General features: G+C 47.0%; 1 protein-coding gene across 5 annotated transcripts in view; it reads right to left on the bottom strand.

Annotated features, from left to right (window-relative positions):
* NDE1 (nudE neurodevelopment protein 1) overlaps window positions 1-22,312 on the bottom strand; it is a 43,025-nt gene extending 20,713 nt beyond the window's left edge. For all 5 annotated transcript variants that reach the window (XM_042922896.1, XM_042922894.1, XM_042922892.1 and 2 more), the window contains exons 1-6: window positions 22,244-22,312; window positions 14,850-14,975; window positions 13,006-13,159; window positions 6,983-7,131; window positions 2,019-2,155; window positions 122-301 (exon numbers count right to left, since the gene is read on the bottom strand). In XM_042922896.1, the coding sequence (XP_042778830.1) occupies window positions 122-301; window positions 2,019-2,155; window positions 6,983-7,131; window positions 13,006-13,159; window positions 14,850-14,932 (703 nt within the window). In that variant the 5' untranslated portion in view covers window positions 14,933-14,975; window positions 22,244-22,312. The remainder of the gene's footprint in view (window positions 1-121; window positions 302-2,018; window positions 2,156-6,982; window positions 7,132-13,005; window positions 13,160-14,849; window positions 14,976-22,243) is intronic.
* Between the last annotated feature and the right edge of the window lie 2,750 nt (window positions 22,313-25,062).

Raw genomic sequence — 25,062 nt, forward strand, 5'->3', positions numbered from 1 at the left:
CCTCTGAGCACCCAGTTTGCTCCCTGTAGCACAGCCAGTGCCAGTGCCTCCCTGACCCAGCACCCTACCCATGGAGAGCTTGGTGAAACAAGGCAAATCCCCCTGACTGCCGTTCTCTTACCACGTCTGAACGTCCCCGGTGTGTTTAAGCTGGCGCTGGGTCCCCGATGAGCTATGGGGGTGGACGGCACGGAGCCCGTGGCCTGCACAGCTGTGTCTGTCTTGTTGGCCTCCACCGAGTTGGGCATGGGCGTCCTGGGTTTCTCCTGCTTCTGCTGCACAGCCAATTCCTGCCGCAAATCTGAGCCAGGACAAGGATTCAGATTAAGCCCTTGCTTCAGGGGACAGGGCAAAGGGAGGGTCGACAGTAGACAATGGTCAGGGAAAAGAAGCACCAGAATGAAAACCCATGGGCGGAAACCCTCAGTGGAGTGAAACCCACAGGACCTTGCCTAGCAGGCTTGTGAAACTACATGATTTTGTAATAAAACCAAAAAGGTTTAGGGGCGCCTGGCTGGTTGAGCCGTAGAATATGTGACTCTTTTTTTTTTAATGTTTTATTTTTAATACAGAGAGCGAGTATGAACGGGGGAGGGGCAGAGAGAGAGGGAGACACAGAATCCGAAGCGGGTTCCAGGCTCTGAGCCATCAGCACAGAGCCCAACACGGGGCTTGAACTCATGAACTGTGAGATCATGACCTGAGCCAAAGTTGGAAGCTTAACCAACTGAGCCACCCAGGTGCCCCTAGAACGTGTGACTCTTGATCTCAGGGTTGTGAGTTCAAGCCCCATGATGGGCATGGAGCCTACTTAAAAATAAAAACAAAGTAAAAACAGAAAGGTTTAAAATTTTTGAAAAACTATGGCAATGATAGATACACTAATCCTTTTCTTGCTTCAAGATATTTCCAGCTCAACAGGGTATACAGCATACTAAGGGAAAAGACGCTTTCCCCACCAACCCCCATATGGGCCTCCTGACTCATTATCACTATAATATGGGGGAGATATTTTCAATCCTTTTTTCTCTGCGTTTTCAGATGTACAGTTTATCTATTATCTATTAAGCGTATGTTAGGAATAATTCTTACTAAGTGTAAACAGAAACACGTTTACTGTCTATGATTTATCTTCCTTCAACGGTAGGTCTTAATCTAGCCATATTCACATCTATACCTTATTTGTTTTTTAAATGTTTGTTTTTTTTTTTTTAACGTTTATTTATTTTTGAGACAGAGACAGAGCATGAACAGGGGAGGGGCAGAGAGAGAGGGAGACACAGAACCAGAAGCAGGCTCCAGGCTCTGAGCCATCAGCCCAGAGCCTGACGTGGGGCTTGAACTCACAGACCCCGAGATCATGACCTGAGCTGAAGCCGGATGCTTAACCAACTGAGCCACCCAGGCGCCCCTATACCTTATTTGTTTTAACAACTGTTTAACGTTCCATAAAATAAAACAAATCTCTGTCATTTATTTAACCACTGCAGAACTACCTTTCAGACCTGCAGTTTTCTTCTTTTTAATCCCCCTTCTACTGGCTATACATTAGGAACTAAATTAGTGATATAAACAATTAATTGGGATGTTCAAGAAGTTCTTCTGCACCCAGATCTACCCCAGAACTGCAAACTTCCACGGAGCAAATGCTGATGGGAATTCAGAGCTGGAAACCACTGCCATCAGGCATCAGGTCACAGAAACCTGCCATCAGGTCACAGAAACAATGGACTAGCTAGCAATTCCGTCAAGACTTTTCTCCCCACAAAACTCTTACACTCCTGCCAGTGGTGGTTTAAATACCCACAGAGGGTCTTTACAGGGTCGGACATCTGACAATTCTTACCATGGGGCAGGGACAAGGCCTGCCCAGTGTGGTTCTACGCCCTCTGACTAGGGCAGGTCACAGATTTCCAGCAAAGGTAATACTGGGCAACATTGTAGGAGAAGCTGTTCTCAGGTAGGGAGAGGGGAAAACACCGGTCAGGGCACACAGAAAAAAGCCAAGTCTTCCTGACCTCTGGCTTCATCTTTCAGGCGCTGAACAGATTCAAGAAGATTCTCCTTCTCATCAAGTTCACTCTCCAGGAAGGCATTTCTCTCAATGGCTTGATTCAAACGCTGCTCAAAGTCCTCCAGAGACATGATTGTGGCCCTGGTAAGAGAAAAGCAAAGTTGTCCCTGAGAGCAAACAGTGGCATCCAAGTGGTGCCTACAGAACAGGGAGATGAGAAAGGGCAGACATAGGGGGCATGAGTCCCAGCATGGGCACCTCCTGGACACCACAGACTTGAGCAACCTTCTGGGTTGCTTAACCCAGGGACCCAGGCTGTTCACCTGCAGAAGGAGAATCATCTTAGCTCTTGAGGTACACAAAGCCGTCCTGAGGATTAAGTGAGAAATGTCCATACGGCACTTAGCAAAGGGCCAGCACCTTATTTAGGACAACATATAGGGTCCAGATGCCAGGAGAGCAAACTCCCATCTCCTCCTAGAGACTCAAAATGCAAATCAGTGTTCCGAATACCCTACTAAAATAAAATTGTACTGTTTTTAAGGTTTTTTATTTATGTATTTTTTTTTTTTAAGAGAGAGAATGCAAGCAGGGGAAAGGGGCGGGGGGGGGGTAGAGAGAGAGAGAGAGAGAGAGAGAAAGAAAGGGAGAGGGAGGGAGGGAGGGAGGGAATCCCAAGCAGGCCCCACGCTCAGCACAGAGCCCAACACAGAGCTCAATCCCACGACTCCAGGATCACGGCCTCAGCCAAAATCCAAGAGTTGGACGCTCAACTGACTGAGACACCCAGGAGCCCCAAGTTTTTTTCAAATATAAAACTTGAGTATTCGAGAACTTTATTCATTCTATAATAATGACTGGGGCCTCACCTCTATCTCATTTGATTTTAACACCCAAATATTCAGAATTTGGCCAAAATGTGAATACATATATATAGAGGGAGAGAGGGAGGGAGAGAGGGAGGGAGAGAGGGAGGGAGAGAGCGCGCACGCGAGAGTGAGAAATCTAAGAAATGTAAAAAAAGAAAGAAAACCCAGGCTAACAGCTGTTTAAACCCTGCCCTGCCACTGTGACTGATCAACTACAGAGAGATCAGAGAACTTGATAGTAATGAATACATCTGACAAAGCTGCAAGACAAATGACAAATTCCCAATATTTTCAATCCACATCAACAAATATATAAAAGGTCTCCTAGAAATGAGAAACAACCAGCAACCCAAGTTTAAAAAAAAAAAAAAAAAAAGGCAAAGTTCAGAGAAAAAGAAACAAATCATTCTTAAATATCTAAGAAGGAATCTATGTCACGCATAATTCAGAAATGTATCCACTGGGCCCTGACTAGATTGGCAGAAATCTGAAGTCTGAAAACCACTCTGTGTGGGAAGCTGTGTGGAAAACAGGACACATAGCTGCTGGGAATGTAAAGCGATGTAACTACAGAGAGAACAATCGGGCAACAACTATCAAAATCATGCATGCGTCTATCCCTTTACCCTGCAATTTCACTTCTGGGGATTTATTCTCCAGATAAACATCTGTGCAAGCAGTGGTCATCATTCATCACAGCAATGCTGATCACTGCACAAGAATGCAAATGTAGCAGCTATCCATCCACAGGGGACTGGACAAATAAAGTATTATGTATTATGCAATACCAACCATACAATAGGATATTATGCACTTGGGGGGAAAAAAAGAACAAAGAATTCTCTGTGTCCTGATACCGAAAGATCCCCAAGATCTACTGTTGTATGACAGAAGATGTACAACAGCGTGTATAGAATGCTGTTGGGGAGGAGAGTAGGGATAACACCAATTTCTTTTTTTATTTGCCTGAATTTGCATAAAAAACTCTACCCTTTGTATATTATTTTGCAACCACGTGAATGGTAGACTGGCTCCCATGAGAAGTGGTCCCAATTCTCCCTCCCTTCTTGCATCCACATCCTTGCCACGGCCTGTGAGTGGAATGTACTTTCCCAGCTCTTGACGTGGGCCACGTGACTTGCTTTGATCAACGAAATCTGGGTGGACTTTGCATCTTCGTAAGTTTTCTGCCTACAGCTCCAGTGATAGAATCCACCCCACATGGGAGCCCCAAATTCTCTTCCCACGTCTCTGGCTAACACTGGGACCATGCATCTGCACAGCGGCCTTGAAGCAGCCCTGAGGTAACCTACATGGTTAGAATTAGCAGAAAAAGACTTTAAAGTAGTCTCTTTAGCTATGCTCAAGGATATAAAGAGAAACCACAGTAGAGGAATGGAAATTACTATTTTTTTTTTTTTTTTTAGAGGAAATTCTAGAACTGAAAATACAATCTCTAAAAGCTCTATTGGAATTGGCTCATCAGCAGACTGGAGAGAAAGGTGCAGCGAACTTGAAACTAGATCAACAGAAATTATCCAATTTGAAGAACCGAAAGAAAAAATATTAGAGGAAAAAAATAATAAAAGGACCAGAGCCTCAGAGACCTGTGTGGCAATTATCAAAACGACTGACGTGTATAGTTAGGGTCCCAGAAGGACAGAGGACAGAGAGAATGGGCCAGCACAAATCTTTGAGAAATCATGACCCAAGTGAAATCTGTCAAGAGAGATTTACAGACTAAAGAAGCCTAGCAAATCCCCGTCAAGATAAATACATATAGGGGCACCTGGTTGGCTCAGCCAAAGAGCATCCAACTCTTGATCTCAGGGTCACCAGTTTGAGCCCCACATTGGGTATTGAGAATTACTGAAGGAAATGAAAAAAATCTATTCTGGTTAAATCCAACACTTAAAAAAAAAAAAAGACATGTATATAAAACCGAGGCACATCATAATCAAACTGCTGCAAACAAAAAATCAAGAGAAAAATCTGAGAGCAGCTAGGAAAAAAACACATTATATACTGGGGAGTGACCACTCAAATGACCACTAACTTCTGACCTAAAGCAAGGAAACCAGAAAAACAGTGGAAGAACCCACCGAAAGAAAAAAACACAACAGCTGTCAACCCAGAATTCCACATCCAGTGGACAAGAATGAAGGCAGGGGTGCCTGGGGGGACTCAGTCGGTTAAGCACCTGACTTCAGCTCAGGTCATGGTCTCATGGTTCACGAGTTAGAGCCCCGCATCGGGTTCTGTGCTGACTGTGCGGGGTCTGCTTGGGATTCTCTCCCTCCCTTTCTCTCTGCTCCTCCCCCACTCTCTCTAAAACAAATAAACCGAAAAAAAAGAAGAAGAGAATGAAGGCAAAAGACACTTCGAGATAAACTAAAACAAGGAGACTTCACCATCAGCAGACCTTTGCTATAAGAAATCTTAAGGGAAAGGGCACCTGGGTGGCTCGGTTAAGTGTCTAACTTTCAGCTCAGGTCACGATCTCATGGTTCGTGAGTTACAGCCCGACATCGGGCTCTGTGCATACAGCTCAGAGCCTGGAGCTTCTTCAGATTCTGTGTCTCGCTCTCTCTCTGCCCCTCCCCACTCATGCTCTGTCTCTGCCTCTCAAAAATAAATATACATTAAAAAAAAAAAAAATTAAAAAAAAAAAAAAAGAAAGAAATCCTAAAGGAACTTCTTCAAGCCCCAAGGGAGGGGATACCAGAGGGAAATCCAGATCCTCAGGAAGGAATGAACCCAAAATGGTAAATATGTGGGTAAATATAAAAGGCTATCTTTTTACTCTCTTCATTTCTTTAAAATATACTTGGCTTTTTAGGGGCACCTGGGTGGCTTGGTCGACTTCAGCTCAGGTCATGATCTCACCCTTCCTGAGTATGAGCCCCGAGCTATGCTGACAGCTCAGAGCCTGGAGCCTGCCTTCCATTCTGGGTCTCTGTCTCTCTTGGCCCCTCCCCCACTAATGCTCTGTCTCTCTTTCAAAAATAAACAAACATTAAACAAATTTTTTTTTAATAAAATAAAATACACTTGGCTTTTTAAAGCCAAAACGATAGCTACGCATTTCAGAATCTACGGCATTTGTAGACACGGCAGTATTACAAGTATAGCATAAAGTTCAAGGATGGTAAAAATCAAACTGTAAGGTTGCAAGGCTGTTGCATTTTACTTGAAGTGGTACAGTGAAGTTATCCTTAAGCAACCTCTAAAAAGTAACACAGGGGCCTGTGGGGGCAACACAAAGCTTCCCCATCTTAACAAGAGTGTGGGTCACGGGAGCGCATACGCCATTTGCCCAAACTGATGGGACCTGTACGCTAAAAAATCTGTGCCTGCCACTATATGCAATGTATATCTAATTTTTAATGTGTTTCCATTAAAAAAAAGGGGGGGGGGCTGGCACAGAGTAGTTTTTCAATAAATGTTAGTTATCATTGGTAGTATTCTGCTCAGCAACAGAATGTCAGTTTACAAAATACCGTTCTTCGGGGGCGCCTGGGTGGTTCAGTTGGTTGAGCACCGTACATCGGCTCAGGTCACGATCTCACAGGTTGTGTGTTCGAGCCCCACATCGGGCTCTCTGCTGTCAGAGGTGGAGCCACTTTGGATTTTTGTCCCCCTCTGCCTGCCCCTCCCCTGTTCGTACTCTCAAAACTAAATAAACATTTGCAAAGAAATACTGTTCTTTGAACACGCTTACCTTAGGGCGGTAACGAGCACATGTGTGCCTTTCTGCCTGGAATGTTCTCACCTCATATTCTTCTCCTGGGTAATGCATATACATCCCCCTGGTCTTAGCCTAACTGCCACTTCCACTGGGAAGCCTTGCCTGACATTTACCCACTGATGGTGTAACTAATGTGTCCGCTTACGCACCCCCATCGCACCTGAACTTGCAGCACTTACTGCTGTCATCAGGTTGCACTGATGTGTCTGTTGTCTGTCTCCTGGACGGTCACTGGCTTGGTGTGGCTCACGGCTGAACCCTCTAGACTCAACACGGTGCTTGGCACCCACGTGCTGGGAGCCAACAGCAGAGAAAAAAGGCTCCCAAACCCGTTTCTCCTTCCCGACGTACCGTTTTGCTCTTTCCAAGTCATCGTTGGCTTGCTCCAGCTCTCTGATGTATTTCTGAAGTTGATCCTTGATTGCTTTGGTCTGGGCGAGGTCATCCTCTAAGGCTGAGATCTGCCGGTGGCCTTCAGAGTGCTGCGTTTCAAACTTGTCCTGAAGATCAAAATCGACACTGAGTGTGTGATTTAAGACTTCTGATAAGCTATGTTTATCTCCCTTCCCTGGCATTGCCTTAAAATACCGAGGATTACTCCTGGACTGTGCCCACTCCTGTTGTCATGGGCGCTGTTGCTTTTAGCTCATGAGCATCCGTACCTCCCCGTGTGCACAGCCCGTCAGCGCCCTGATTTCTTTAAGGGATTTAGCTCCTCCTTAGTATAGGATCTTTATGGGGCCATTCTTCCTATCACTCCCCAAGGTGGCTCCAGACAGCCTCGTGGCCACCCACCACAACCAGGGGACAAGCCTAACCTCAGTCAGTAGAACCTTCTCTCCACGACACGGACTCTGAAGCAAAGGAGGGCAGATGGCAAGAACGGGGCCACCGCTCAAAGCTCTTATGTACCAAGTACTTCCTGCCTCCCAGCCCACTAGCACCTTGCACCACCCTGCCCCCTCCCAAACTTGGTCCCTGCAGCCTCTGGGTAAGAAGCCCCCAACAATCTTCAAAGCCATCATTTTGTTCAAGGGCATCCACACAGCCACAGGAAACCACATAAATGTCTCCAAGCACCATCCACAGGGCAATACAGATCCACCTCACGTGACATCCCTGGATTACATGTAAGGAATCACAACAGCTTTGGTTGCTGCTGCCTCATAACAAGAGCAGAAAACCATGTGCTTAGTTTGATAACTGTTCTAACTTTATGTCCAGGAGACTCCCCGTGTAGCATGGGGGTTTGAAAGGGATTTGGGGACCTCTGGGGGAGGAAGGGAAGAAGGGAGGGAAGCAAGGAAGCAAGGGAAGGGAAGCAAGCAAACAAAAAAACCCCACGACCTGTTACTTATCACCAAAAGCTGCAAGTTCAGGTGTGATTTGACTAGTGCTTTCCAAGGAAGGGAACAGTCAACTGCAGCAGCTAACATTCATCGCATGCTTACTCTGGGCCAGCTTCTGGGCTCAGGACCGTGCTTACGATGCCTCGCTGAATGCCATTTCAGAGATGTGAAGGGAGCCTACCCCATTAGCCCAAAGTCAACTGGTAGCAAATGCCTGAGCCTAGATCCAACCTGGGCCACTGGGGCTTGTGCGTTTCCTTTTTTCGCCTTTTTTTTTTTTTTTTTTATGTTTGTTTATTTTTGAGAGAGAAAAAGAGACAGAGACAGAACATGAGTAGGGGAGAGGAGAGACTGAGGGAGACACAGAATCTGAAACAGGGTCCAGGCTCCGAGCTGTCAGGCCAGAGCCCGATGCGGGACTCAAACTCACAAACTGCAAGATCATGACCTGAGCTGAAGTCAGACGCTTAACAGACCGAGCCACCCAGGCGCCCTGGGGCTTATGCTTTTAAGGAAACTGTGCTAACGGCACCACTTACTTCAGCTCAGGTCATGATCTCGAGGTCCATGGGTTTGAGCCCTGGGTTCGGCTCTGTGCTGACAGCTTGTGGCCTGGAGCCTGCTTTGAATTCAGTGTCTCCCTCTCTCTCTCTCCCTTCCCCCGCTCACGCTCTCTCAAAATAATCAACAAAAAAAATTAAGAACAAAAAACAAACAAACAACTATGCTAAAGCACCCTCAACCATTTCATTACAGGTCACATAGGTACTGTGCACACATGCAGGCTCATGTACATACACATACACACACACACACACACACACACACACACACACACACACACATATACATTCTGCTCTGGCTCCTTTCCCAAATTACCTTCCTTCACCAAACACCCTTACTGCTTTCCCTTCATCTACACACAAAAGAAAACACTTCCCATAGGAAAGGCCCAAAGTCAAACTGGAAAGTTTGAACAACAGTCAAACTCTTCTTGACTCAATTGAGTCAACAAAGGCGTTGCTAGAAACAGTCTGGATGCACCGGGAGAATGACACAATGGTGCCCAGGCCAGAGAGGCGTGGCGAGAGCCCTGTGAAAGACACACTCCCACAGAACAAGCAGATTATTTACAGGGTGAGGACAAGGAGGCCATTCCACATCCTCATGCTGTCCGGTCCCCTCTGATACTCTGTTTCCTGGCCAGTCCCCTCTGATAGTGTCTCCTGGCCGCAGCAGAGGAAGCATCCCTGCTCAGTCAAGGAGGGGCAGACCAAGACCCACACAGGGGCCAATTCCCAGGCCTGGCTCTCCCGGCCTCACACCCTTTATTTGTGTGCATCTCCAAATAAAACAGGAAGGCATGGGATCCTAGGTCATTAACCTAAATTCAAACACAGGTTCAAGAAGATGCAGTTAACGGGCCTCTCCACCAGCATTCAGATTCAAATGATGTCCTTTGAACTTGCAGACATGAAAAGCTGTTGCTAAATGTTGCGCTTTCATTTGGCACTAATTATAAGCGGTCAGTTGATGGAGCCATCAACAGACGCTCTGTTTGATCCCTTACAGGCCTTTACATTCAACTTGTGATGAATAAGCCAGTTGTCAAGAAGTCTGACACAGCCGAATACATTCCGCTCAGGTGACTGACAAATAGGTGCTGGTGGCAGTTTTTATTTACTTACGTATTTTTTAAAGTAATGTCTACACCCAACGTGGGGTTCGAATTCACTACTCCAAGATGAAGGGTTGCACCCTCAGGGCGCCTGGGGGGCTCAGTTGGTTAAGTGTCCGACTCTTGATTTCGGCTCAGGTCGTGATCTCAAGGTTTTTGAGTTCAAGCCCCACGTCAGGCTTTGTGCCAACAGTGTGGAACCCGCTTAGGTTCCCCTTCCCCTCTCAAAAAATAAGTAATTTTTTTTTTTTTTAGTTTATTTAAGACTCGTATGCTCTGACTCGACTGAGCCAGCCAAGTACCCCAAGGCAAGTAAGTATTCTTTATTCCAAGGTATTTCTATTGCTTCTCCTACTCTATGCTCCGTGCCTCATGCATCTGTCATGTGGCTGTCATAAAAATGTCTTCTTGAAGGGGGCGCCTGGGTGGCTCAGTCGGTTGAGTGTCCGACTTCAGCTCAGGTCATGATCTTGTGGTCTGTGGGTTCGAGCCCCACGTCAGGCTCTGTGCTGACAGCTCAGAGCCTGGAGCCTGCTTCAGATTCTGTGTCTCCCTCTCTCTCTGCCCCTCCCCTGCTTATACTGTGTCTCTCTCTCTGTCAAAAATAAATAAAACATAAAAAAAAAAAAATTAAAAAAAAAAAACAAAACGGCTTCCGCAGGTTCAAGGGCTCAGCCTTAAAACAATTACTTCATTATTGCTCAGTTAGTCTGCCTCCGTGGAGGGTCTCATTCCTTCTCCCAACTATCATTTATACTGCTGCTAATCTTCCCTCCACACAGCTTCCCACCCCGAGTCCCCTTCAGGCTAAGAGCTATAGTGATCCCTCAGTGCTCATGGCAGGGGTCAAATACTAATGCCTGTAGGGGCCAGGCTGTTTTGAGTTGTGTGGGCCAGGTGTAGGCATAAAGCAAGGGACACTCATTCCTCAGTGTCAGAGACAGAGGTGGGGGACCGTAGTGGGGACTGGGATGGACTGGTGAGCACTCAACCATTACTTGGCTTTTCGATGGCGGGGACGAATGCAGGCCTGGTATGGCCAGATCCGCTGATTCTCAAAGGAAGTCAGAAATCCCAATTTTTATAGGAAGCCTCGCAACTTTGAATACTGATGTCAAACATTTAAAATAAACACTACAGATGTAAGTTTTACTATGAAAAGAATGAACTATAAACAAAACCTCAACTCTAGCTAACACTAACACGCTGAAGTATTTACAGGGAGGTAAATGGTATCTGCAAATCACTTTGAAATGCATCAGAAAAGTAGACCGAGGGAGGGATAGGTAGGTAATAAGAATCAAGTACAGCAGAGGTTACTGGTAGAGCACAGGTGGTGGATATACAGACGTGTGCTGGAAAATTCTTTCAACCTGGCTGTGTGCATGGAAGCTTTCATAATATACAGAATAAAAAGCCATTGAAGGCTAAGCAAAAACCATGAATGTGCCAGACTGACCTGTAGACGGCCAGCTTGGGGTCTGCGGTCTACAACATACAAGCCTGCACTCCACAGCTCAGCTTCTGAGGACTTCAGGGTCTTTCCTCCGCCCCTCCCCATCCCTCAATCCCCAGTCCATTTTTTGGCCCCACTGTTTCCCATGAACTCATAAAGCCAGGATTCCCAGGTCTGCTTGACATCTGTTCTCGTCTGTGTCTGTGGAAGGTCCAGATTAGCTCTTCCTTAACCCCTCTGCCCCAATCTGCTGGCCACACAAACACAGACGCACACACCCTCTTCTCACCTTCAAATACCAGCTCAAATCCCTCCCAGCAGCTGCGTCTCCATTGCATACAGACCTTTCTGTGTGAAGGATCTCTTGGTCAGTACTATGTCACGGAGTATCTTTTCCCTAGGTGCTTTTTGGAGTTAGGTTTGTCTTCCCCACAAAGCTGCCAGAAGGCTGGGAGCACATCTTCCACTATCCACGACACCTCCCCTAGCAGCTCATCAAAATTTACATGGTGAGCTTTACTAAAAAAAAAAAAAAAAAAAAAAAAAAATACAGGCAGACATGCCTGTGTCCCCCCACCACAGACTTACTGAGACCAGGAATCTCACGGCAGGGGAGGGTTCAGGCCTGATACTTACGAAGCTTGCCAGGTGATCCTGCTTATCAGTGAGGGCTGAGAAACTCAGTCTCCGGGGCACAGTGTTAGCGATTATCTGCTAAGCCCTATAGCATGTCCAAAAGGTAGTCTTTACCCTTTAGACCAGTGGTTTTCCAGATACGTGGCAATGTCTGAAGATATTTTTGGTTGTCATAATCTGGGGCAGAAGGAGCTACTGGCATCCACTGGATGCAGACCAGGGATGCTGTTAAACATCCTACAGTGTGGGGCGCCTGGGTGGCTCCCAACTCTTGATTTTGGCTCAGGCCCTGATCTCATAGTCATGGATGGAGCCCCACATCAGGCTCTGTACTGGGAGCGTGGAGCCTGCTTGGGATTCTCTCTCTCCCTCTCTCTCTGCTCCTCCCCTGTTCTCTCTCTCAAAATAAATAAACTTAAAAGGAAAAAAACAACAACAAAAAAACCATGGGTAGCCTGGGTGGCTCAGTCAGTTAAGCGTCTGACTTCGGCTCAGGTCGTGAGCTCATGGTTAGTGAGTTTGACTCCCGTGTCCGGCTCTGTGCTGACAGCTCAGAGCCTGGAGCCTGCTTTGGATTTTGTGTCTCCCTTTCTCTGTCCCTCCCCTACCCCTACTCACACTCTCTCTGTCTCTCTCAAAAATAAACATCAAAAAAATTTTTTAAACAAAAAAACCCCCACAAACATCCTACAGTGTAAAACTCAGCCCCCTAAACTGAAAATGACCTGACCTCAAATGTCAGCAGCGTCCAGGCTGAGAAACCTGGTCTCGACTGGCTCTGTCCGACAGAACTTTCTGGAATGATGGAAATATCCTGCACCACTCTGTCCGGTGATGATACCCACTAGACATGCGGCTGTCGTGTAGTTGAAACGTCGCTGGTATAACCGAGGAGTTAAATTTGTCCTTATTTTACTTTAACTTAAACATCAGTAGGCATCTAGGGGCTATCACACCCCCGATCAGCAAATCTAGTGACACTCCATCCTCTCAAAACGTTTTCTTTTGCAGGCCTTGTGGGACTGTGGTAGACACCCAAGAATGGGCCACGGGGACACCTGTGTGATCTGCTCCCACAGACCTCTGCCCATCGGGAGCAAACAAGCGTTCCACCACCACATCCGCCCAGCAGGCCTAGGGGTGGGAGGGAGCCCGGGGCTGGCAGCGGCCCCTCGCAAGGCAGGGCTCCCTTGTCCAGGCGCACGCCCCAAGCCCCAAGCCCCACATCCCACACCTGCTGCCCGTTTCCTCTCACCTTGATGGTTTCTAGCTCCAGGCGAAGGCGATTATTTTCCGACAGGAGGTCCCTGTTCCTGGTTTCAATCTGTTGCAGCTGCGTCTCCAGTTCGGCTTCATACTCGCGGCTTCCCTCCTGGAACTCTCGCAGCTCCTCTTGGGTATTTTCGGCCCTACAGAATTCCCGGCCGTGTCAGGGGAAGCGTTTATCGAGCACTTAGAGCTACTGAGGGTTATGCATGGATTAGCTCTTCACTCAACTGAAGCGGAAGCGGAAACTATCACTGACCTCACTTTACAGATAAAGCCAGGCTCAGATAGGCCGACTGACCTGCCTCAAGGTCACACGGGTCAGACGCAGACCTCAGGCCTGAACCCAGGGGTGCCGGACTCCAAAGCCCATTCACTCTTCACTCATTCTTTCACCATATATACATTTTTTTAACTCAACGTGTGGAAAGTATTCATGGGATTGCACACCCTCTGCAGATTGACTTTTATTTATTTATTTATTTTATTTTTTTTTTTAAATTTTTTTTTTTCAACGTTTTTATTTTTATTTTTGGGACAGAGAGAGACAGAGCATGAACGGGGGAGGGGCAGAGAGAGAGGGAGACACAGAATCAGAAACAGGCTCCGAGCCATCAGCCCAGAGCCTGACGCGGGGCTCGAACTCACGGACCGCGAGATCATGACCTGGCTGAAGTCGGACGCTTAACCGACTGCGCCACCCAGGCGCCCCAATTGACTTTTAAATAGAAACCGGACCTAAGTGCTTCCTTGTCCCACTGGAAGGGGGACAAACACCCAATTCCAGCTTTTCAGTCCTTAAAAGTCAAGCAACACTTTTTTTTTTGGTTTTAAATGCTAAGCCTGAATTATGTTTAGGTCGAATTAAGAGTAAGGAAATTAGGGGCTCTGGGTGGCACACACTTAAGCATCCTACTTTGGCTCAGGTCATGATCTCCTGGCTCGTGAGTTCGAGCCCTGCGGCAGGCCTGGGGCCTGCTTTGCATTCTGTCTCCTGCTCTCTCTGCCCCTCCCCTGCTTGTACACTCTCTCTCTCTCAAATATAAACATTAAAAAAAAAATGAGAGGGGCGCCTGGGTGGCTCAGTCGGTTGGGTATCCGACTTTGGCTCGGGTCATGATCTCGCAGTCCGTGGGTTCGGGCCCTGTGTCGGGCTCTGTGCTGACGGCTCGGAGCCTGGAGCCTGTTTCAGATTCTGTGTCTCCCTCTTTCTCTGACCCTCCCCTGTTCATACTCTCTATCTCAAAAATAAATGTTAAAAAAAATTAAAAATAAATAAATAAATAAATAAATAAAATTAGGGAATTAGAGGGACTGGAATAAGACCTCCATACGAAGAGTGTAAGAGCCCATAAGAAATAAAAAGAAGAAATGCTGAACACACACTCTCCTCCTAAATATGGACGCAGAATCACTTCTTTCAAATTTAAAATCTGCAACGACCCATTTTGTTAGACACAGGGAGAAGGTCTTTCCTCACACACGGGGGGCTGACCAGCTAAGGCGTCTGGAACCGACAGAGCCCCGCCGGAAAATCAGCGGGGAAGGAACACAGCAGTTTGCTTGGGACCACAGGCTTTGGTGCTTACATCCTAGGCCTGCTCCTTACTGGCCGTGTGACCTTGGTGGACACATTACTTGCCTTCCCTGAGGCTCAGCTTCCTCATCTGTAAAATGGGGTGACAACATGTTTCCTCAAAGGGCCGTTTTGTGATTTAACGGAGAGAATGTATGTCAAGTCCTTCGTAGTGCTTGTGGCCTAAGAGCGACAAAATCAATGGCTGCTGCCACGGTGATGGGGAGAAAAAGCAAGGTGGACTTAGGAAGACTGACCTCTGCTTGTAGGTCATGGCCAGATCTTTCCAGTAGCTTGCTTCTTCCTCCTCAGAGCTGAAAGTCTTTCCCGAGTCCTCCATTGTGGAAACAGAGGAAGGGGTCACTCTTCTTGCAGCATGGTGTCTAGGAGAGAAAAGCTTTAAAATTATTTGCATATCTGGTTCAATAGCAGATGTTTATAAATGTTTTTAATACTTATTCATTTTTAAGAGAGACAGAATGAGCACGGGAGGGCCCAAGGAGGGGGCACAGAATCCGAAGCAGGCTCCAGGCTCCGAGCTGTCAGCACAGAGCCCAACATGGGGCTTGAACTCCCCAGCCACGAGATCATGACCCAAGCCAAAGTCGGACGCTTAACCCAATAGTGGATCTTTAACAGGGAGGAAAAAAAAAAAATTCCTGAATTTTACGTTGGGTTAAATGATAAAACATTGCCAAAACTTGACATCAAAGGCAGACAAAATCCAGCCCACCCACAGGAAACATTCCACAAATAGACAAAACTACCAAGATTTTATTTATTTCATTCGAGGAGGGGCAAGGAAAAAAAAAAGGAGCTGAGGACATCTCCCAGGGTTCCAGTTTAGACACCCGGTGCCCCCACCATCCTCATCACCAGAGACAAATCCTAAGAGAAGGAATGTCTTTGAGGAGGAGGATAAGGAGCCCAGTTTGGGACACTCTGGGTTTGAGAAGCCTGTGGCACATCTAGAAGCAAGAGTGGATCTGAGACTCTGGGGCGAACCCTGGGCTGACACAAATTTGAGAGTCCTGAGTCTGTAGCTGCTTCTTCCCTTTATCCTGTGATGGAAGCGCCAGACAATCTAGGAAGGACTATTTATGGAACTCTGAGGAATGCCAATGTTTGCCTGGTAGGCAAAGAAAGAAACAGCAATCAAAGGAGACAGCGGAGAAACAGAGGCAAGAACCAGACGGTGAGCTGTCCTGGGAGGACGTGGCGTCTAGGGGAAAGGAGGGAATGTTCCACAGTATCCAAGACGCAACAGAGAGGCTAAGATAAGGGCTGGAAAATATCCAGGAGACTTCGCGAAAGAAACGTCGGTCACCGGTGACGTGGGCAAGGGTAGTTTCAACAGAGGAGGAGGGAGGAGGAATAAACGGGGTGGAATTACCAGGAGGCAAAGAAGAGGAAGTAGAGGGAATTTTGGAGAAGTGGGTGTGAGAAGACAAATGGGAGGGGGGCTGGAGGGTAGGGGGTGGGAATGGGGCCTTGGCTCTGAGGGCTCAGAGAAACGCAGGAGAGGCTAGAGCACAGATCTTTCCCAACAGCTGTCAGGTCACAGACTCCCTGCTGATAGAGCCTCTCCGTGCAAAAGCTTATTCCCTGAACTTATGTAAGGCTCTGAACTTGTCAAAAATGCAAATGAGAGGTCTCCAAGGTCCCTTCCTTCCCTCCAGGGAGCTCTCGGTCTGGTGTGTGTCCTTCAGGACCAAAGAATGAATGCAACCCCTCACTCTGCAAGACATAGCAAGCTGTATTTTTGACTACAAATATGAATCATTCAGCTAAGTAAGTTAGTGTTGGCATGGACAAAATCACCAACTTCTGGATCCCTGGTTTAAAAAAAAAAATCAAACAATCATAATTCTATTTGAGTGCAGCACTTCTTGATAAATAGATTTGTTAGTACCAATATTCACATCTTCTTCGTAATTTCTCTCCCTTCCCTATTCCAGGGACCACATGCTTGTTCCCCACCCCACCCCCACGCCCTTTTGCAGAACAGAGTCTGTCTGAAAGCTTGATGGAAGCACAGAAGCTGGGTAGAACAGAATGCTGTTCATTCGTCTTTGACTTTTTTTTCCAGTCCAGCATTTTTTGTTCCATCTTTCTGTAACAACACCCTTATCTTGGGGAAACCAACCCTATGCTCATCCCAGAGTGATTCAGATGTACTAGATTGACTCAGTATCAGCATCTGGGAGGAGGCACATGATGGAATGGATGTCTCCATCATCAGCCTAATCTCTGCTGAGCCAATGATAGGGGTGGGCCTAACCCAAACTAGGTCAATGATTGGTTCACGGGTGGTCCCAACCCCAACTGAGCCAAAGACAGGGGTGGGCCTAACCCAAGCAGGGCCAATCAGTGTCCAGGCATAGGGCTTTTGCATAGCCAACGAGAAACACACTCTCCGTGTTAACTAATCTTATTGTGGTAATCAGCTCCCAATATATACATGTATCCACACGTCATGCTACACTAACAGGGGCGCCTGGGTGGCTCAGTCGGTTGTGTCCAACTCTTGGTTTTGGCTCAGGTCATGAGCTCATGGTTGGTGGTTCTGAGCCTTGTATCAAGCTTCACGCTAACAGTACAGAGCCTGCCTGGGATTCTCTCTCAAAATAAATAAACTTTTAAAAAAAGAAAAAACCAAATCATCATGCTATATACCTTAAACTTACACAACGTTATACATCAATTATATCTCCATAGAGCTGGGAGGAACAAAGACAGACATTCTTTCCACTAGGGTAAGGCAGTAGGAGGTAAGCCTGGAGTTGTCCGTGGTCTTTCCTCCACCACAAAGGAGGGGTCGGCCAGAGAATGAAGCCAAAACCGAGGAAAGCAAGGCCAACAGGTGGAGATACTGGGTCCTGATGACATCATTTGAACACCTGGACCCAGTCATACTTGATTTAAGGTTATGACAGATGACCAACTCCCTTTCTTGAATGTGCCAGTTAGGGTTGGATTGTTGCCACAAGAATCCTAATGAAGGTAAGTAGTGAACAATCTTGTTCATTGGAAGTAAAAGGAATAGAGCAGCTGGAGTGTAAATGACAGTAATTAACGTGGCAATGGGTGAGGGTAAACTTAGGTCTGGTAGGTACTCCCTGCTGGAGCCCTAAGCTCTAATAAGCCCAGATCTCATCTAATACCAAGGCACAAACCAGTGCCGACAATGTCAAGAGCCCGCGCGAGTGAGCAGCATGTGGCCACTGATTATCTTACTGAGGACAGCCTCAAATGCGTGGCACGGGGGTCTGTGTAGTAGGGCAAGAAAGTGAGGAACAAGGAACAATGGATGTAGGCGGACTTTTCCCGCTGTTTGGAAAAACAACATGTCCAATATTCAATGTAATTAGTTCGTGCATACTTCTCTAAACGTTCTCTACCCCAGACCCCAATCATTAGGTTACGTTCAAGCCACGTTGCCTTCTTTCTGTTCCTTGAACATACCTCGCTTGCTCCTACCTCAGGGCCTTTGCACTTGTTATTCTCTGCCTGGAATGCTTCTCCCTCAGATCTATGCCCAGGTGTCCCTCTTATCATTCAGATCTCAGCTGAACCGCCTTCCCCGAAGAGACCTTATTTTGATGCCCCACCTAATACCCCCTCCAGCCCTTCTCTCTTATATTAACCTCTGCTTTATATCATCATTTTGAGTTTTGTTTTTGTTCATCTTCCCCCATGGGAATACCAGTTGTTGAGCACAAGGGCCTTCTCTGTCTTGCTTTTTTATCCCAATGCCTAGAAGAGTGCCTGGCATGTAACAGGCACTTAATAAATGCTTGTGGAATGGTACTAGCAGGAAGAGGATGTCAGGTGAAGGAAAGGCAGGAAGCCAGAAAGCTCTCTAGACCAGTTTATGGCTGACATCTGTAAATCCTTAAGATGCTCGTTAGGATGGGGAAAGCTCCACTCTCCCTCAGCACCTGAGTGGCATCTCTTTAGCGGGAAGGATCTGGGGGAGAAGATACCACGTTGGAAACTACCCCCTTCCCGGGTTTCCTAGAGGAGTATCTCATACTGGAGTTTAATAACCTTCATCCTGAACTCTTATGACAGATGAGTTTTAGGGAGAAAAAGCTTCCTAAAACATTTACTATAGCCGGTGAGAACTAAAACTGAATCCTCAGGAAGGGACTTTGAGATGTTTTAAGAGGTATTTCCACTGTGAGAGAGGCTCTAATTACAACCATGCTGATGGGAAAGCTCTGGTTTTGTTTTTTTTTATTAAAAAAAAATTTAACGTTTTGTTTCTTTTTGAGAGACAGAGCACCAGCAGGGGAGGGGCTGAGAGAGAGGGAGACAAGAAATCTGAAGTCCCCTGGTTTTGGACTTCAGAGCGAGGGCAGGGGAAGCTAAGCAGAGACCTGAGCTCCTACCGGAGCCTGCACAATCTGTAACTAATTCAACTCAAGGACCAAAACCACAGGCCTGGCATTTCAACCAGAAACCCCTGCACTGGAATAACAATCCTTAGGGAAGAGGAAAAACATGTTATAAAGGAAGAAGTAACAGCTGAACCTCAGTTTGCTATGCAATAACGACCTTAAAAAGAGGTATGATTTTTGAAACGTCTCACATTCTAATGCGCATTATTCTCTGCCATGGAAAGCAAGTAAGAGGACTCGCAAAGACTTCCTTCTCCCGGCATAATTTCCTCAAGTGTATCACCAGCTTCTATTAGCCGTGTGCTGGGCACCTAGGAAGTTATCTGCAAGTTTATGCTCTTTAAGCCGTTCGACTGCAAGAGTAAGCAAGTCAGTCTCTTGGGTTCTTAGGACCAGGAACTGGAGCAGAGACACGGCATACCTTGGCCATCTCCACAGGCACGAGCAAATGGCAGAGGCACCCCAAACCCAAGTGCAAGTTGGGGGAAGGGTGTTGTCTTTGAATCCCAGTTCAAGATCTCCTCGGGGTTGCAAACAGGCTAATGAGAGGTCAGATTCACCCGTTTCATCTGGCCCACACAGTCTTTTAAAAGGCACTGTGGCAGGCAGCTGTTAACGCTGGGTCTCAGTATATACAACTCTGTAGCCACTAGCTTAAAAGATGAGTGAGTGCTCCTGCCTTTCTTCCTTTTGTGCTACAAGTGTTACGGGCCTTCTGCCTCCCGGCTTGTGCTCTCAACACACCATTGTGCCACCGTGTCCCAGCAGCTCTGTGGACAAACCTAATGGGCACCTCAAAAGTATATGCTACGGTATGCAAGGGGGAACAAGCTGGGAGCAAGAAGCTAGAAAAGCATACATTCTCTACTTGGCATCACTTAGATCTCCTACTCCTACAAAAATGTGTTTCCGCAAGCTGAAAACATACTTGAGACACACATACCTTTGATTTCAAAACCCTAGAAAACACAAAGCAATGTCCCTTGGCTCTCCTCTCAGCGAAGAAAGCCAGCACAGCTGGTCAGGAGCAAAATACATGTATAAACTATCAAGAAGTAACTCGCCGCCCTTCACCCCAGCCTCAAATCCTTCCCAATCAAAACACACAGAAGAGCCAAAGGGAAAGGGAGGGAGGCAAAGACACTGCCAAACGTCAGCACGTGCTTCCCCAGCTTCTGGCGGGGCAGGGGGGTGACGTGGGCTCTGCATTTTGCAGAAGTGGCATCACTGGGGCAACACCAGTCAAGAGTCAGCAAGTCTGGCTTCTGTCTCTGTGCTTTCAAAGTCTATGATGATCTTCCTACAAAAATACTTAGATAGGCATGCAAGGACATATACTCGAGGGTGTACGCCATCATCCACTGATGTGGAAAATTGGAGAAACTCAACTGTCAACAGGGGACTGCCTGGAAAATTACGCAGTTGTTAAGAATCATACGAACTAATATGGAAGAAAGTTCATGCTATGTTAAGAAAGGGTGCCTGTTTCGTTTATAAATGTATCTCGCTCTCTCTGCATACATGAAAAGGGTCTGGAAGCTTGTACCAGACGGGGTAAAGCAGGCAAAGAGATCAGAGCCTGTAACTGACACACTGCTAAATACATTGATTTTTATGGTAAGCATATATTGCCTTTGAAATTTTAAAAAGCTTAAACTGGGATCAAAAAAATAGAACGGCTGTTGTTCCAGGATAATTTTATTCTACTGAATCAAGATGCCAAGGGAAGAATTTTCCCTACTGTGGCTTCTCTCTCCACCCCTTCTCAAACATTTCCAAACACCTACTAAGTGCCAGGCGCTGCTGGGACAGGCAGAGACGAAGCACCCACGTCAGGTCTAGGTGCGAACAGCACTAGCTCCCGACACAAACCTTCTGCATGCAGCCCCACTCGCGTTAGGAAATTATCTGGTAAGGAAAGGGAGCGTAATCTCCCTGGGCTCACACATTTCAACGTGAAAGAACACACTTTGGAAACAAAAATAACATCCTAAGAGAATCAGCCAAGTTAAGAAACTAATATCCGAAATGAGAGAATCAAATATGCCAAGGAGAGGCCTCTGAGACCTCAAGGATCTAATGCTACACGAGTGATACACTAAGAGGAAAGATTTAAGTTTCAATCCCGATTGAATACCAGGGTGGGGGGGGGGGGGGCAGAAAAGTGGCCCTGGGAGCCACTGGGATCCAATTGCTCTTCAAAGAACCCTACCCATGTCCTAAAATGCCATCCTATCCAAGAATACAGAAACAAAACTAGCATAGAAAATGACAAATTTCTGTCCAGTGCACGCTGTAAAAGGCCATCTCTTTAGAAAGGAAGTTAAAAGGGGCCTCGAGGCTAAAAGTAGAAAGAGGCACAACCTGGTACAAACCCTGGACAAAGAAATCAGGGAAGCTCAGACCCTCAGGAGGCAGAGAACTTGAGATGACTGGAGAAGATAAGGTAGCTTCCCAAGGTGATGGCGGGATTTCCCATGACCTCGGAGAGGCAGGTGAGCCCCGCGACTGCATTCAAACTGTAGAATAAGCGTTTTCATCCTTTATCCAATCCTTCCCCCAAGTGCTGTCAGGGGAAATCTGAACCTTCCCGCAGCAGAGATCTGAGAAAAGCAGGGGGAAGGAGGCTGTTCCAAACACGTTCCCGAAGACAGGGAGATGCCAAGGAGGGGGGAGGTTTTTGGAAAGAGGCCTGCAGTGAGGGTGGAAGTAGCAAGGGGCAGTGGACGAGAGGGGGGAGGAGGAGGGACGAGAAGGAGGAGGGAGTTTAGGGCAGCAGGAAGAAAGGAGGTGGCGGGGACTGAGAAAAGGCCGAAAACAGCGAGAAGAGAGACTAGGGGAGTCAAAGGGCAGCCTACGGTGGGGGTGAGAGGAGGGTTGGAGGGCAAAGGAGCCGGGCAGCGGGGACGGGGGACGAGGAGGAGAGCAGGTCGGAGAGGCCAGCGCTAGAAGAGAAAGGAAGTTGGCAAAGGCGAGAGGTGGGCGCGAGGACACAAAGGTCTTGAGAAGGCACAAAGTTAGCAAGGGAGGCTCCAAAGAGCGGGACTTTTGAGCCCAGCGCTCGGGAGGCGCGGAGCGCGGGCAGCCGGGAAGCGACGGGAAAGCGAGGGGCGCGGCAGGTTCCCTGCAAGGCGGCTCCTGGGAGTCCCGAGAGCGCGGCGGGCGCCAGGGCAGGCGGAAGAGTTTCCCGGTGGTGGCGGCGGTCCCGGGACGGGCCCCACCCCCGGCCACCGCAGCCCCGAACTTACCCGGGCTTGGTTCGCGAGGACGGGCGGCGGCGGCGGCAGCAGCAGACTGCGCTGCCCCGGCCTCTAGCCACCGCCCCCGCCCCCGCCCCCGCGCCCGCGGCGGGCGGCGTCCATTGGCTGCCGCGCCGCGGGACCGCGTCCGCCTCGGCCAATCAGCGCCTAGCAGCGCGGTTTGGAAACTTTTTTCCCAGGCCAGGGCGCGGCGTGGCCACGCGGCTGCACTGGGCCAGCCCCGGCTTGGGAGGCTCCGGCTGCTGGGCAGGGACCTGGCCCGCCTTGGAGGGTGCAGGCGGGTCCCTGGACATCCCGGGACGGGCTTGGCCTTGAGGGCCACGCTCTGCAAGAAAATGCGGCTCCCTCCCCTAAACACCGATAGCATTTTCCCCAAATGGAGGGAAGGACAAAGATCCAGGTCCGCTTAGGCTAAGCAACGCTCCATGTCCTTTACACCCAAAATAAAAATTTCAACATCATTGTCTTCTTCAAGAAGAGTAGACCTAGAGTATGTTTGGTTTCCAGCCTGGCTTTGAATTCTGGCTTTACTCCTACTAGCTGGTTGATCTTGGGCAACTGACCTAGACACTCTGTGACTTAGTTTCCTCATCTCTAACATGGGGGTTCATAATAGGATTCTACCTACGGGTTGTGTGGAGACAAAATGAGGTAACTTGGAGTCTGTAAAACGTTTAGGACAATACCTAGCACACAGTTAAATACAGTCTATGTAATTGTTAAGCCATTGTGATTTGCTTATTGGTTATATGTGTCAGGCACGATGCTAACTTCTTGACATGGGTTTTCTTAATTCTCATAACAATCCTAATTGTTCACCAACAAATGTTTATTGAGCAATCAGGCTTATGACACAATGTCAGACAAGATGCCAATCCTCAAAAGGCTATGCTAAAAGCAAGAGAGAAAACCAGTGAACGTAAAATAATTTCAGATGTTAGTAAGTGCTAAGAATAAAGCAAGGTCACTTGATAGAAAAGGGCTGAGAGAGGTCACTTCACATAGTCAGGGAAGTCTGCTCTATGGAGGTGACAATGGACCTGAGACCCAGATAATGAGGACCACAGAAAAGCACTTTTATTGTCCTCATTTTAAAGATGAGAAAATAAAGGTGCAGGAAATTAAATGCATTGCCTAAGGTGTTCCACTTAGTAATTACAAATCAGTCCTCAAACCTGGGTCTGTTTGACTCCTACACCCACATTCTTCAGCACTACCCTAGAGGCAAAGAGATTTTTAGCTATTTTGAGGCCTCTCTCCACACTCCTGGAATCCTTCCCACCTCCCTGCCTTGGGTAAGACTGACCTTTCTCTAATTCGACTTCATTTTGACTCCTTGCTAGTTCCCAAAGCTCAGAGACCCAAAAGGGAACATCACTACCTATATCAACAGGGTTAAGGAAAGTACCAAAATGTCTTTTTTTTTTTTAATTTTTTTTTTAACTTTTATTTTTGAGACAGAGAGAGACAGAGCATGAGCTGGGGAGGAGCAGATAGAGAGGGAGACACAGAATCTGAAACAGGCTCCAGGCTCTGAGCTGTCAGCACAGAGCCCGACGCGGGGCTCGAACTCACGGACCGCGAGATGGTGACCTGAGCCGAAGTCGGACGCCCAACCGACCAAGCCACCCAGGTGCCCCCCCCAAAATGTCTTTTAGGAAACTTCCATCCTGGTCACAAACACTAATAATTTGCAGCCTCTTGATACTTTTCCTCTGATGCTTTCTTTCACTCTCAGAATTTTATTTGACTCTCTATTCCCTGGGGTTTCTGGGCAGGGAGTAATCATCCCAGTTTACAGATAAACTGAAGCACAAATCGATGAGTTTGTCCTGCCTAAATGTCATTGATCATGTCACTTAAACTAGTTAGTTTCCAATTTCCTTCATTTTCCATAAAGACAACAGGGAGGATACTGAAATGATCATGAAAATCCTCTTCAGGAATACTTTAGGGAAATGGATTGGTTATTGGGTAAAACCTTTAAAATGAAATGAAAATTTTGGTGCACTTTAAAACCTTTTCCTCCCTTTATTCAATTTGTTTTCCTTGTAGCTTTTACATATTAAGAATTAGCATTAGAATAATTAGAATTAGCAGAGAGTTGTTTTTCTTGCATATGTCCTTCCATCATAATTTATTATTGCAAAACACTGAACTAAACATAGGCAGGAGAGAAGTTGCTGGGGGAGAAACTCCTGTAGTGGCAGCGAGATTAATTGAGGAGGTGAATTAAATGTAAAGTAGCCGCTTAAATAGCCCCCAAAGAAAACTTCATCCTGGTTTCATAAATGTGAAGATTATAATTTGTACAGGGAAAAACTGAAAGTTACTCTCTGATAAAAGAGTTTGCCCAGGAAAGAAACAGGAGTAAGATTAACAGGGCCTATATTTAAGAAAATGTATCTTCAGAAAAATGTGAAAGCACTCTTTCACAAGTATCAAATTGCATTTCACTTCACAATTGCTTCCAAGCGCTGGTGTCCTCTGCTTAGGCTGTTTTTCTACAGAAAACACTAAAACTGCATCTCATCAAAAATTGTTTGTAATTCAGACTTTTCATTAACTTTCCATAACCGATTGGTTCCGTTTTATTGACTCCTTTTAACTTGTTGAGATCAGGCACAGTTCTGGGCTTGAAAGAATGCCAAGCAAAGTCCAACAAAATGTGTCTGCTCTGTATTGTTCTTGCGACTAAAAGTCTTTTTTAAAAGGCAATTAAAATCCACAATTACTTTGTTTCCTTTTTATATTTTCAGTTACTTTGGTCTGTGTTCAGAGGTACTCAACTGCAATAAAAAGAAAAA

This window comes from Panthera leo, chromosome E3 (genome assembly GCF_018350215.1).
Source record: "Panthera leo isolate Ple1 chromosome E3, P.leo_Ple1_pat1.1, whole genome shotgun sequence".
Classification (NCBI taxonomy): Eukaryota; Metazoa; Chordata; class Mammalia; order Carnivora; family Felidae; genus Panthera; species Panthera leo.